Raw genomic sequence first — 13,374 nt, 5'->3', positions numbered from 1 at the left:
AACAAGAGTGCATCCTTGAGTCTAGGGGACCCCTGAGTCTTACCCCAGAATACCAACTCCCACAACAAAGCACTTACCTGTTAACCGATAACACTATTTTCCTCCATAGGATAACAGTGACTGTTTTTCTGTGTAAAGTATCTAAGTGTGGAGTTGGAAAATCTATGAAAACCTTTAAAACTAACTAAATAACAAAAACGCTTTTACTTACCTGGTTACAGGAAATGTCACAGTGCAGTATTCAGGTATACTGCACTGTGTAAAAAAAGTAATCTGTAAAGTAATCTACTTGACATTCTACTAAAAAGCCAATACCAAGTATATGTACAGTATATCAAAAGTATTACATTACTAGTAGCTCTACTGTAATCGTATCAAAGTGCATATACAATTGCAAATCAAACTGTTTACTAACTGCATTACTACTGTAAAGTATTTATTGCTTAGCCGTGTCAGGCTTGCTTGGTTCTAGAAAATAAAAAAACTAAAAGAATATTTTTATACAAAACCAATTGGTCTGAAGTTCAGTCTTTGAGTGTGTGATATCATTTGCTGATCCAGTGTGTACAACAAATGCTTAACACTTCCCGCTGATACAGCCTTACTGTTCGACCAGACTACCACAAATAGAGAGTAGGGTGCTATATACTTTTACCTCTGCCTACCTTTGAGGTTCCACTGGACTCTGTGCACACTATACCTCATTTTGGTATAGTATATGTGGAGCCAACTTCCTGCACCTGTATTTCAAAAATTGGTGAACTTAAGGCAGTCATTACCTCAATGTCCTTCCTACTCGTCACTTTTGTGCTTGAGGTTGGCCCCGTCCTGAGACATATTCCGTTAGACAATCAGAATTAGAAATGTAAAAAGCTTTTTTCAGTATCTATTACCTTAGGACACAATTTCCATATAACATCGCCCCCCCTCCCCTCGACATCTTGCGAGTTCCTGTCTCAGAACCAACTGCTTTGTGTCAAGTTTAAGGCACATTCATTTCTTATTTGCTTTACTGTCAACTGCAGTGACTGCCATAAAAGTGCTTCGATCATGAACACTTCTCTCCGCCCAGGTGTAGACTGCCAACTCACGTGTAACACGGTTTTGGCTCCCTTCTCATGGTCACCAGGTGAGGAGCCGAAATCACACGGTGGCAGGGAAGACGACCTGCAAACCACTGCACAAAGTGGCTTTCCAGCTAGTCTTTGGAGACTGTAAACTACTGAGGTGGATAAAGGAATACATGCCAATAGACCCAATTCATACGAGAGACTCGTTTTTTATGCTGAAAATTGCTTTTGTAGTAAGTGTCAATTGGGAAAATACATGGTCCAATTTTTTTTCTCCAAAATCTCCCACTTTCCTTGTCTAAAATGTTGACATGCATGTTACTGAATTGGACTTTAACAATGAACTCCAGAAGCCTACGTAAAATCCACAAAATACCACAATATCTTATAGTATAAGTGTACAATATTCCTATATTTTAATTACTGTGTGACGCAACATATGTTCTACACAGTTGCGATGCAGCAAGGGGAGCAACATTCATAACACAGAATGCCTAATACCTACATAGATGCCGACTTTGAAACTGGGGGGCCAGATTCGCCATCACTACATTATTTACTATTAGAGCCCCAAGAATTTCTTTGCCCAGTGCTGCAGGCTAGTCCCAACCCGTTCTTCGCGCAGAGAAGCAGACTTCCTCAGAGTAGAAAATACGACAGATAGGAGGCGGGGCCAAGACAGAGGTCACGTGGTAACGACGCAGTGACGTGCAACATCGTCCTTTAGGAGTGCTTACCCTTTTCCTTGCGTGCTCGCGATACGGCTCTCCTCTTTATCGCGCGCGGGCAGGAAGGGCCGGACGCATTAGTAGTTGTCGCGCTGTTGCAACTATAGGTGGCCCCGAGTGTCCGCGTGCACCTTTTCTCGGGGTCTCGCGTTTTTTTTGCTTCATCGGCTACCGTTTTCGCTCTAGTCGCGCCCGGCCCCTCCCGAGTGAGCGCGCCCCGCAGCTTTGTGGCGCCATATTGGGCTCCCACGCCGCTACCTGAAGAGGCAGAGCTTTCGCGGTGTAGCAGTTCAGCGGTGCAATGAGTTCACCAATTAGCGTAAAGAAGCTGAAGGTGTCCGAGCTTAAAGATGAGCTCAAGAAGCGTAACCTCTCAGACAAGGGGTTGAAGGCTGAACTCATGGAACGCCTGCAAACTGCTCTGGACGAGGAGGAGGCCGGTGGAGGCTCGGGTGAGCCTAAACCGGAGGCCAAGAGTAGCACTAAACCCGCAGCGGACGACGACGACGAAGAAGAGGAGGAGGAGGAAGAGGAAGAAGAAGAGGAGATGGAGGAAGAGGAGGATGCAGCGGAACAAGGAGAAGACGAGGCCGCCGCAGCACAGGCCTCCGGTGAGGACGAGAATGGCGATGACCAGGGCTTCCAGGAGGGCGAGGAAGAGGAGGAAGACGAGGGCATTCCCGTGGGCGAGGATGATGATGAAGATGGTGAAAACGGTTCGGCCTCCGGGAAGGAAGCTAAAAAAGACACTCCCAAGAAGGCGGCGGGCACCGGGCAGGCAACCGCGGGTGAGTACGGTGGGATGGTGTCCATAAGCCGGTGGTAGGCATGGTGCTGTAGTGGGGGAGGGGACGCAGCTGTCGGCGCCTCCATTTGCAGTCGAGCTCCCGGCTCGGCGCTGCAGAAAATGGCTGCCATAGAGGGCGGGGCGGCGCGGGCTCTTTGTATCCGCGCTTTTGTGCATCGCACATGGTCTCTGGAAGGCGTGTTTATGGCGGTGGACATGGCTCGCCGTCTTACCGCCAAGTTTAAACGACCATCTGTAACCTGGCAATGCTTGGCGTTTATTAAAGTCCCGGGTTATTGACGCTTACATGGTATTGTTAACTATGAAGTTCAGTTTTCCACTCTCGTGAAATCGCAGTCGAAACAAGTATGATTTGGTTATATTTTATGTGTTAATCTCCCCCACACCATTCCTCAATGATTCCTCGATTCTTTTTGCAGGCGACTCTAAATCCGATGCTAAGGCGAGCGACAAGAAGAGGGGTGTCAAGAGGCCACGTGAAGATCATGGTCGTGGATATTTTGAGTATATCGAGGAAAACAAGTATAGTCGGTATGGATAAAAAGTACACAAGCGCCATTACTTACTTTTGTGCGTTGCGCCTTTTTATTTATTTAAAAGCTTGTCTATTTGCACTTAAGGGCCAAATCACCACAGCCACCAGTAGAGGAGGAAGATGAAAAGCTGGACGACACTGCTGTTTCTCTTGATGCATGTAAGTCAGTTTTTGTTTACGAGTAGCCGAGTTTCTTAGTATCGAGAAAGTAGCACCACAAAACTTATAAACCGGTACAGATAACTATGTTCATGTGTTAACAGTGAGTCGGGAAAGTACTTTGCGGGTCTCATTCTACATTGCCCTCTAAATTAGGGTCATAGTCACCAGAATATTGAGCCGGTATTACTGCCGCTCGAATTAACGTTTTTTTTTTTATTAGAGTAAAAAATAATCTTGTGCCTCACAATCTCCTTATGCTTTCTATCGTTTCTGTAAACCTCAGGAGTGCTTGGTAGTGGGATTTCTTTTCTTATTAAAAAAAAGTCCTGAAGGGATCACAGACACGAGGTCTAGTTGTGACAATAGAAGACTTTGATCTTTGTGTTTATTGCTTTATCCGAACAGACCTCGAGAAATCTACTCCCACTTTTAATGTGAGCCGGGTTTGACCAGTGGGAGCTATTTTTAGGGCCTACTTGTCCATTCTAGCGGGTTGACAAAACAGGTGTTCTGTTCACTCAGAAGTTAACGAGCACTAAAGATACCTTTAAATCTTGGGTATCTTGTCAACTTTAATCTGCATTCAGGAAGAGGTCAAATGTCTGCTTATGTTACTGAAGTCAAGCGGATTGTATTAATCGAGCTGACAGTACTGTACATAGTTTGAAATGAGAGGCTGTAGTACAAGGTTTTTTTCTAACACTTAAGTGGCTTGTTATGAACTGTACAAATATTTAACAATATGTTTAAGTAGTTATGAAATAACTTTTTGTAATTGACATATTTTCATTGTGGGAAGCTGCATTGGGAAAGCTGCTTAGTGGGAAAGATTGTGGCCATTTCAATAGGAAAATGTTTGTCATCATGCTTTAGTAACCTATTTATTATAATTGCGTTTTTTAAAACCTGACCTGAGAAGCATTCATGCCTTGATGACCATGCTATTGGCGACCTAAGGTGCAAGTCTGGGATCATGCGAATAGATTCTTATATATGGAGCAAATGTTAAATCAAATCTTTCTGTACAGTAATGCTGAACTTGTATACGTGTATTTATGTATGTGCTCTCGTATGGGATAATAAAAAGGTGGCTCTGCAAAATAAAACATTTTCCTAGGATCGCACTATTAATCTTTACAGGTCCTGTACATTAGTTAGGTCGAGTAGATTATTCAAGTCACTATTTTCCATCGCACATTCACATTTGTTTATGCATGGAACCTCTCAATCTTGGCCTCACCCTGTGACTAATTGTGCGCTCTTGAGTAAACACTTGCTGTTCAGGTAGGAAACTACACACTTGTATTTGGTAAGGCATCGGCTGTAGCTGAACAGACACTTGATGTAATCAGTTGAATACAGAACACCCAGCCATATGAATTCTGAATCACTACATTGACGGCAGACGAATGATACTTTCGGAGTCTTTGTCCTGTTAATTGCCTTTGTGAGCGCTTGGCAGGCCTCTGCAGGCTTCAAGCAAAGTGCCTGGATCTGGCTTACTCAAGGTTCTCTTGGATCCGTGGGCCTTCCCTGAGGGTTTGCCTTCATCCACATCCTAACTTGTTGTGCAAAGAACTAGCACTACTCGTGATGTAAATGAGAGGGGAAGAGATACCTAACTTGTGTCTGGATTGCATTATGTGGAACCAGAAAACGGAACAAGTCCTGGCTTCCAAATCCATGTATAATAACCTAGACCAACAATAGCGTACGGCTTTCCTCCTGGTTCAATAATGGTGTTATCCCAGGTAAGGCATACATGTTTCTAAATTCATGTTATGAAAACCACCCCTTTTAAAATGAACCTTCTTCTAGGAAGTGATATAATCTGATGTCCTTCTGCATGTTAATGACGTACATTCTTGGATTTTGAAAATACTATCCCATTTTAACATATCTTTAAATAAGGTGCTTTTAAGAAGCAATGGCAGGGTGCCTTTTGAGTCTTGTGATCCACGTGTAAATAACTGCTTTTCTGTTTGCCAGATTTCTGAATGTTATCGTTCAGTGTAGTAAAGAGCAGCATAGCGCAGCTGTTCAGCAGTGGGCGCATGTAAACAGTGCGGGCCTCACTTTGAGCATCCCTGCTATATAGCTTGCTTGCCTGTGGGGTGTAGAAATATACAGAATAAGCATTGTTTGTATATTCCTGACTGCTTGCAAATACAGAGCGACGTACCTCTCACGCCGCCTCGCTTTCGAAGCCAAATCTTGTGGCCCGGGGGTTTAGTCAGGGGTTGAAGTCAAATGCAAACCTGCTGTTGATTGACCTGTGATATACGAGCATAGTCCATCTGTTGTCTAAATCATGGCAGAAGCTGACACCAGGTGGTGGTGTCTGTTATAGTGGAAGCATGTCATGCCAGCTTCTTCGATATTACCTTTCGTCTCCCTGTCAGGTACGCAAGACGAATGCAATGGATGGTGGGGTGGGCAGTAGAACGTTTTGGATAGGCACTCAGAAGAAAAGGCCGATATCGCCTACTCAAGCGGCATATATATTGTAAAGACTCGCATTTAGTGTGGGACAAATTTCTGTTTTGAAGTTGTCGGAAGCATACTTTTTGTTACAACTGGTGCTCTCCAATTGCATATATATTTGCCACTTTGTAAAAACTAAGTTTGAATTCTAGGGCTACCATCTGTCAGCATTGGGTACCGTAAAAGACGAGGTAGCAACCCCTTATTGCAGAGTAGAAACCCAAAGCACTTTACAATTTTAATACACTTAAATGCACTTATTTGGATGGTGAGGTGTGGGTGATCCTTCTTTTGGAAAGCTAAATATAGGGACCTTTCCCACTTAGTAAATATGGTCGGGACACAGGCCCATTTTCAACGCTTAAATCTACAGTAGGCTCACTGCTTTGTCATTTATTTCTGGTTGGCATCTACTAACCGTGACGTGAATATCGAATGAATTTTGCGATTTAAACTGAGGCGTCCATTTATCTATAGTGTTCCAACTGAAACGTTGTTGCACCCAGGAGCACGTCTTGGGTGATGTAATGTAGTTTGCACGTGGGACCGCACTAAAAGTGCATTTTCTTAACACGATAAATGATGGTAAGCTTGGATGCATTGGACTTTGATTTCCCAACCCTTTTCAGACCTTGTTTTATATATTCCATTGACATCCACATTGTATTGTGTGCTAATAATTGCATTGAGGCGTTTTCCAAAATGCCAACACGCTCAGTTTAAAATTAATCAAATGCACCTGAGATTTAATGTACTGACTTTGCCGATTTGCATTGCAAGTTTTACATCGCTTGCAATAATGTCAAAAGCAACGTTGCAATGAATGCCAAACGAACATTGTGCTAACTTACTTCTATTCCTTAGTTGGCGTAACATCCGATTGTTCCAGTCCTTGTTGACTGCTGGCTGTAATATGCTTAATCTGTGCAGTAGTCTACATGCTTGTTACATGTGAAATTTTCAAATACTGATGATGCTTTCTGTAAACTATAATCCAGGCATCTGAATGGTTTAAGACCAAATAATCTGTCATGTTTATTGTCTTGACAGATAACAGTGATCTTCACTTCAAAATCTCAAGAGATCGCTTAAGTGCTTCTTCTCTGACCATGGAAAGCTTTGCCTTCCTTTGGGCTGGAGGGAGGGCTTCCTATGGAGTTTCTAAAGGCAAAGTCTGCTTTGAGATGAAGGTTAGTTTTATTTATTTGTTGGGTGGAATGATATTTAACTCTGAGCTCTACGCAGCGACTGAGTTAGTGATCTGTGTAGTCGGCTGCATTAATGTAGAAGCATTTTTTCCATGCCTTTTGGAGCAGTGCACAACACATAGTGGAGCAATTACAACGGGTTTGTTTTGTCCAACTTTTTGTACCTGGGATGTTACGCGATCACTCGGTGCCGCTACTTCACTGTTACAATACTTGTCATTTGAGGTATGTAAAATTGCTTAGTGTTTTGGGAACAAAAGTTATGGTATAAGGACCCAACCAATATAAAATTACACCTTGTAGTTCTGCTACTACTTTGAAGTTGCCCTCTTATTACCGCTTTTCGGAGGAGACATGCGTGCTTTTCGCCTTTATCCATTTTCGGACTTATAAATGGTAAGTATTTGCGTGATGAGGAAGTGAAGTAGCAATGTTTGAACTGCCAATTGTGTGTGTGGCCTGTACTTGTGATCATTTGTCTTATTGCGCCCTCATGCCAGAGGATTTGACTTTGTAGCGTTGGTAGATATACAGTAGGCAATCCTACACGTTTTCTGCATATCCTGCAGTGCCCCTACATGCTTGCGCACTGTCTAGCGGTTTTACCTTTGCTTTGAAGCTTTTTGGAGCTTCTAGCGCTCGCATCTTGCCATTGCCGCGACTAACCAGCAGCATGATTGATGGCAATTATTTTATAATTTGGGGATTTAAGGCACGTTTTATTAGATTCGGGGGTGATACTGATCAGGGTGGTGGTGATCTCGCCCGTCCTGTTAAGGGGTTGAGTAGGCCATTTAAAACTTCTGGCATGATGTGTAGTGTTCAATTTAATCAATGTTCTTCACTAAATCCAGCTTAACTTCTGTTTTTGACCAGGTGACTGAGAAGATCCCAGTTAAACACTTGTATACTAAAGATATAGATATACACGAAGTGCGTGTTGGCTGGTCTTTAAACAAATGTGCAATGCTTCTGGGTAAGTTAATTGTGGCTGTTATTCCTGTGTATTTCTATGTAGTGATCCGATGTCTCTCGATGGTTATTGCTGCATTTTAGACCCGTGTAGTGTAATATATTGGGGGGGGGGCAGCATTACTTCCAGCTATAGGTCATCTTGCAGTCTGCCTTAAAATAGATGGTCTGAACGATACACGACTTGTGTACTGGGGGATTGTGGTATTTCTTACTACACTTTGTGCCTGTCAATAAAAGACCATTGGTTCTCTTAAATATTAATATTGCTTACCAGATTTTATAAACTCCTCCCATCTAACCCTTTTCGGTCAGGCTACCTCCTGATCAAGCTTTGTTGATTGACAACTCAACTAACTTCACAGGTGTCAATGTCTTGTCCTTTTCTTGTGTGGCAGGTGAAGAAGAATATTCTTATGGTTACTCCATGAAAGGCCTAAAGACTATCAACTGCACCACTGAGGACTATGGCGAGAAGTATGATGAAAATGACGTGATCGGATGCTTTGTTGTAAGTTGATGAACAATTGGCTCCATTTCAAATTAGCTTGTGGCTTTCTTTGTAGCTCTGCAAGTTGGGTTGCTTTCACCCAACTCTTGTAGTATTCGAATCGCCGATGTTGAGGCTCAAATCATCCACCCAAAGTAGACGAGATTGACTCCCGTTTTCGCTGAAATTATATAGTAAATTTGATACTGACAAGTAAATATTTGCAGTGGTCTCTCCTTGAGTGCATAACCTGTTGTCTAAGCATGTTAAAACTGTTTTACAGAACTTTGATGGAGATGACGGAATTGAGCTTTCCTACACCAGAAATGGTAAGGACCTGGGTGTAGCGTTCAAAATTGGCGCGGATGTCATACAAGAGCCACTTTTTCCTCATGTCCTTTGCCACAACTGTGCAATTGAGTTCAACTTTGGACAGAAGGCTGAACCATACTTCCCCATACTTGAAGGATACACATTCATCCAGAATGTTCCATTGGAAGAGCGGACTCGGGGGCCCATTGGACCAGACAGTAAGAAAGACTGTGAGGTAAGAATTGTTTAATTGCCACATCTTAGCTTATACTAATATTCTTGCGGCACTGGATGGCACAAATGAGCTGAAATAGAAACCAACTTTGATTTATTAGTGGTCCTTTTTTGGTTGTTTCCCAGTATTTTTTGCAGGACTCTTTATGCAGCAGTGTTATTGGCATCTCACTCGGATATTTGGTACCCTAGAGAATTGGATGATGTCGTTGGTCTGAGCTGGGAATTGACGCACGAAACTAGAGCTGTGGCGTCTTCCAGCATCCGCTATTTAATGATGACACGGTGCATCTGGCTGCAAAATCCGATGCCGTGCTTTTGAACCCAGTTGCCTTTTCTTCTTGAGTTGTACGTAGGATGCTAGTAGAAGGTTTAGTCTTAAATCTCTCTGCGTTCCTGCTTTTGGGGCCTCACTGGCAATGTTTGCTTTGGAGATTGTTTTCAGGAGTGCTGTTTGGGTAAGGCCCCTCTACTACGCCAATCGGCGAGATGAACAGGCCCGGGGTGACACATTCTTGATGCACCGTTACCAGTTAATGTTCCCCTCCAGTGTGTGGAATGGCTTCTGTTTCTCTTGACTCACTTTGGGATATCCCCCCCACTCCCTTAAAGGGCTGCACCACCCTTCCCCGACCAGCTCCTGGCCACCCTGGCTAGCATCATTTTATGCTGCATGTACACAGACGCGCCCTAATCGCATTCCTGTCGCATGTGGTAAGGTACACGTGGAAGGCTCGAATCTCAAATTGAAAATATGTCCAAGAATTATTTTCACTATATGTGTCCTAGTGCCAGTGGTATCTGGATGACCGTGGCTGTGGTAACCATGTATGGCTGCCCCAGTGTGCCTCCTTGTATGCTTCGGGTGCCAGCCCTACCATAGCTGGTTTGTCTGCCCCCCCCCCCCTTAACTGTGTGGGTAGTGATGTAGCGCTGGCGTGGACATCCCCATACTCTTCGGAGGAGGCGTTGGGGCCCTGGGGGTGAGCCTTATGTCCTCAGCGCAAATTATACAAACATTCTTGCACAATCGTGCTGGTTTGCTCACCATTATTGAATGAATGAAGAAACGCTTATAAAGCGCATAGCTACCTTAAGGCTGCCCAGCGCTCGCAACATCAGCGGACGGAGTAGACACAGATGCTTATGCAGATTTTTGGAACAACCAAGTTTTAAGGAATTTCCGGAAGGTCAGGTGACTAGATTACTGACGTAGATGGAAAGGGAGGGTGTCCCACAGCTTAACAGCGTTGTAAGAGAAGGAACGCCCACCACTTATTGCTTTCTTGAATTATATTCGCCGTCGTCTGCTTGCTAGGTGCTGGTGTTTTGGCCGCTGCCACCAGTTCATGTTCTTTTCCCTATTCTTGCTGCCTGTGCTCGTATTATATCGGCACTTTTTGGGTTTCTTCCTCCCTGGGCACCTCAGTGTTCTCTCTGGGTGTGTCGGCCGCGGGCAGTCCTCCTGCGCCTTCGAGCTATTTTAGGAGCCACACTTTGCCATGAGTCGTCGCCTCGTCCCTCGCTGCTTACATCTCGTCTAGGTCACATTGCTGTCCTGTTCCTCCACGCTCATGCTCTAACCTTGGCTTTTCGTGAGTGTGTATGGATGTCTTCTCTTTTGCAAGTCTTATGTAAATATCAAATTGAGCAATCCAAAATCGGCATACAAGGGAATCTGCACTTATTACAAGCTTAACTTAAAAGTACAATAATGAAAGTCTGTTTTTAAGGTCAAGTCTAGAATATCGGATATAAAATGAACTAATAACAATATACTTCAGTTAACAAACTGGCATGACTGTAATCCACAAACCAAAGCATCTTAATTAAAACCTACTCCGAATCGATTAAAATTTTCAAGAGAGGCAAGACCTCTCTAGCTTTGTCCAAGGCCAATTTAGACTCCGAATTGTGGCTACCACAGAACCGAACAGACACTATTATTGAAAACAAGTGTTTAATACCCCGGTCATGTTCCTGCTTAACTCCCAACAAAATCTCTTTACGAGTTAATGCACATTTTAACAACGCTAGCATTGGGTATATGCTGACAAAACGTGGTAGATGGTCCGTTGTATAGGCTTCAGATCTGACTTGGAAAAACCCTTCGAGGTCAGTCTTGTACTTGCAACCTGAGAGAGAAAATCTGAAAGGAGTTCTGTAATATATCCTCTACCTCCACTCTGACAAACCTTAAATCTCATTAACTACTCTCTCCAATGCACACCCTATACCACTCAATATATTCTCTACCTTCACATTTGTTCATCCCTAACCCCATACCACTATGATCCCGAACTTCTCTACTCCTCCTTGCATCATCTCATCTTACTATTCAAATTTCCCTAATAAGCCTTTCTAAACCCTTCCCTCTGACTCTTCCCCCTCCACATCCCCTTTACTCACCCCAAACCCCCCTCCTACTGCATTGAAATCCCCCCCCCCCCCCAAAAAAAAACTTTGAGCCTTTCCCTCTTTTCGCCCACTATTCCTTTTCAATCCAAATAACAAGACTAACATGTCCACTGCGCAAATTAATTACATTTCATATTTGTGATTGGAACTCCCATATAAGCAAGTGGGGTTACAGCTTCCGTTTTCAGGCTATATTTCCTGGGCTGCATGTGCTGGACATTGTTTGTTAATCCCGGCGGAGATTGATACTGTGGCTTTAGGATATAGACTCACCAGGGGTCAGAATTCACATTTTGTTTTTATATTAAGAGACTGGGGGATCCCAGTTATCATAAGCAGGCCACTATGGGAAAAATCTTATCTTTCCACGGGTATTCCATGACCCTGCTTGGCAAGGCCTGGGGAAGTTAAGGGGGTTGAAACCGAAGAGTAATTGTATATCGTCCACCTCGCTGCATAGCTTTGTCGAGATGTACAGCAGTTGAGACTAAAGCTGGGGTTGGAAATCCGATTTATAATACAGAAACACCTGTGTTTTGGCTACATTCAGTTTGTACCCCCATGAAGATTCCATACCTATCAGCCTCATTTATAAATTGACCCCGTAATAGTAAGGGATTTAGAGCAAAAAAATAACATCCGCATATGTAAGCTCGCATCTGCCAAAAACCAAAGGCTGGAGGTTTCCCCGAAAAGAAAAGTCTAAAAGGATAAGACCGCTTCCAACTTGTGGGAGGGATTCATTTACAAGGGGATTCCCAGCTCTGTACACACTGTTAAGAGTCATGGCCCATAGTTTTACTGATGACTTGTCGCTTAATTAGACCATGTGTCATCGGTGCTGTCAATGGCCCCCACCAAAGCCCCCTAACACAAACTCGTGGAGACTGTAGGAAAAGGTACCCAAGTTTATCTTAGACTTGCTGCTTGGAGACATTCTATGGTGGAAGTAAACGCTCGACACACGTGACAACACTAACCATTGCAACACACAAACAACCAAGCATACACCTGAAAAAGCAAGTCACTTTTGATGATCCAATTTAAACAAGTCTGTGAGCAAACCTTGAAAGACCAATGAGTGAAGGTATTTGAACTCGGACAGAGCCACAAAGTCATATTATTGGCAATACAACACTAGACAAATCTCTGACCTAACGTAGCATAAAATAAGATTTTCGTTTACAACCAAGAAAAAATTAGATTTTCCTGTTACTCTTGCAAATGTCATTTTGGCCCCAGAGAAGGTGGTACAAAAACGAGAAACGATTGTCCTGCGGCCCAGGATACTAACAATGGGGGTGTCAGCTGGGCCAACCTGCCCCAGACCTCACACTTTTCATGGTCACATGCTGCCACAACAAGATGCATTGGTGAGTGGATGCATTCATAAATTAATGAGTAATTAAATGTTCGAGGCATATGGGCTGCAGATCACTGAGCATAGAGCACCATCTGGTGTTGGGCCCGGGTGTTTGCACTTGTTTTTGTCCTGGAAATGTCTTTATAAGTAACAGGATAGGTGACTCCTCCTTTAGGCTATAGTGCGCATGGGCATCGGCTCCATCCTCAGATTGTTTTTTTTTCCGCCATCGGGCTCTGTTTGTCGCGTTCCATTTCGGGACCATTACCACTTTAGACTCGCAATCCTTCACCCTTTTGACGGTACTGTCTCAATCGCGAACCCTAATCGTCGCGCGTCTCTCCAAATCAAAGTCTTCCAATCGTCGACCAAGGCCATCGGGCCTTGGCTTCTGGTTCATGGTAAGGACTCGGTTCAAGAAGTGTCCAAGTTTTCCCACATCAATCTGCATGAGATGTGCAACCTCTGCATGTCACCAGAGACTGGCCAGCTTGTGCCTCTTTCTGCTCCAAAAAGACCTTTCGGGACCGCATGAAGAACCATTGCTCGCTCGTCGACATCTTCCGAGAGGGCGCCAGAGTGGGTCGAAG

At 43.9% G+C, this 13,374-nt stretch overlaps 1 protein-coding gene across 1 annotated transcript in view; it reads left to right on the top strand.

The window, feature by feature from the left end:
• Nucleotides 1-1,773: 1,773 nt before the first annotated feature.
• The window catches only part of HNRNPU (heterogeneous nuclear ribonucleoprotein U), a 58,553-nt gene continuing 46,952 nt past the window's right edge, over nt 1,774-13,374 (top strand). Inside the window, exons 1-7 of the mRNA XM_085611459.1 lie at nt 1,774-2,586; nt 3,026-3,137; nt 3,227-3,300; nt 6,838-6,977; nt 7,872-7,971; nt 8,366-8,478; nt 8,741-9,004. Of these exons, the coding sequence (XP_085467585.1) occupies nt 2,100-2,586; nt 3,026-3,137; nt 3,227-3,300; nt 6,838-6,977; nt 7,872-7,971; nt 8,366-8,478; nt 8,741-9,004 (1,290 nt within the window). The 5' untranslated portion in view covers nt 1,774-2,099. The remainder of the gene's footprint in view (nt 2,587-3,025; nt 3,138-3,226; nt 3,301-6,837; nt 6,978-7,871; nt 7,972-8,365; nt 8,479-8,740; nt 9,005-13,374) is intronic.

The sequence above is a fragment of the Triturus cristatus genome, chromosome 6, assembly GCF_964204655.1.
Source record: "Triturus cristatus chromosome 6, aTriCri1.1, whole genome shotgun sequence".
NCBI lineage: Eukaryota > Metazoa > Chordata > Amphibia > Caudata > Salamandridae > Triturus > Triturus cristatus.
Note: the sequence above shows the minus strand (reverse complement) of the source record. Positions and strands in the feature narration are given on the sequence as shown.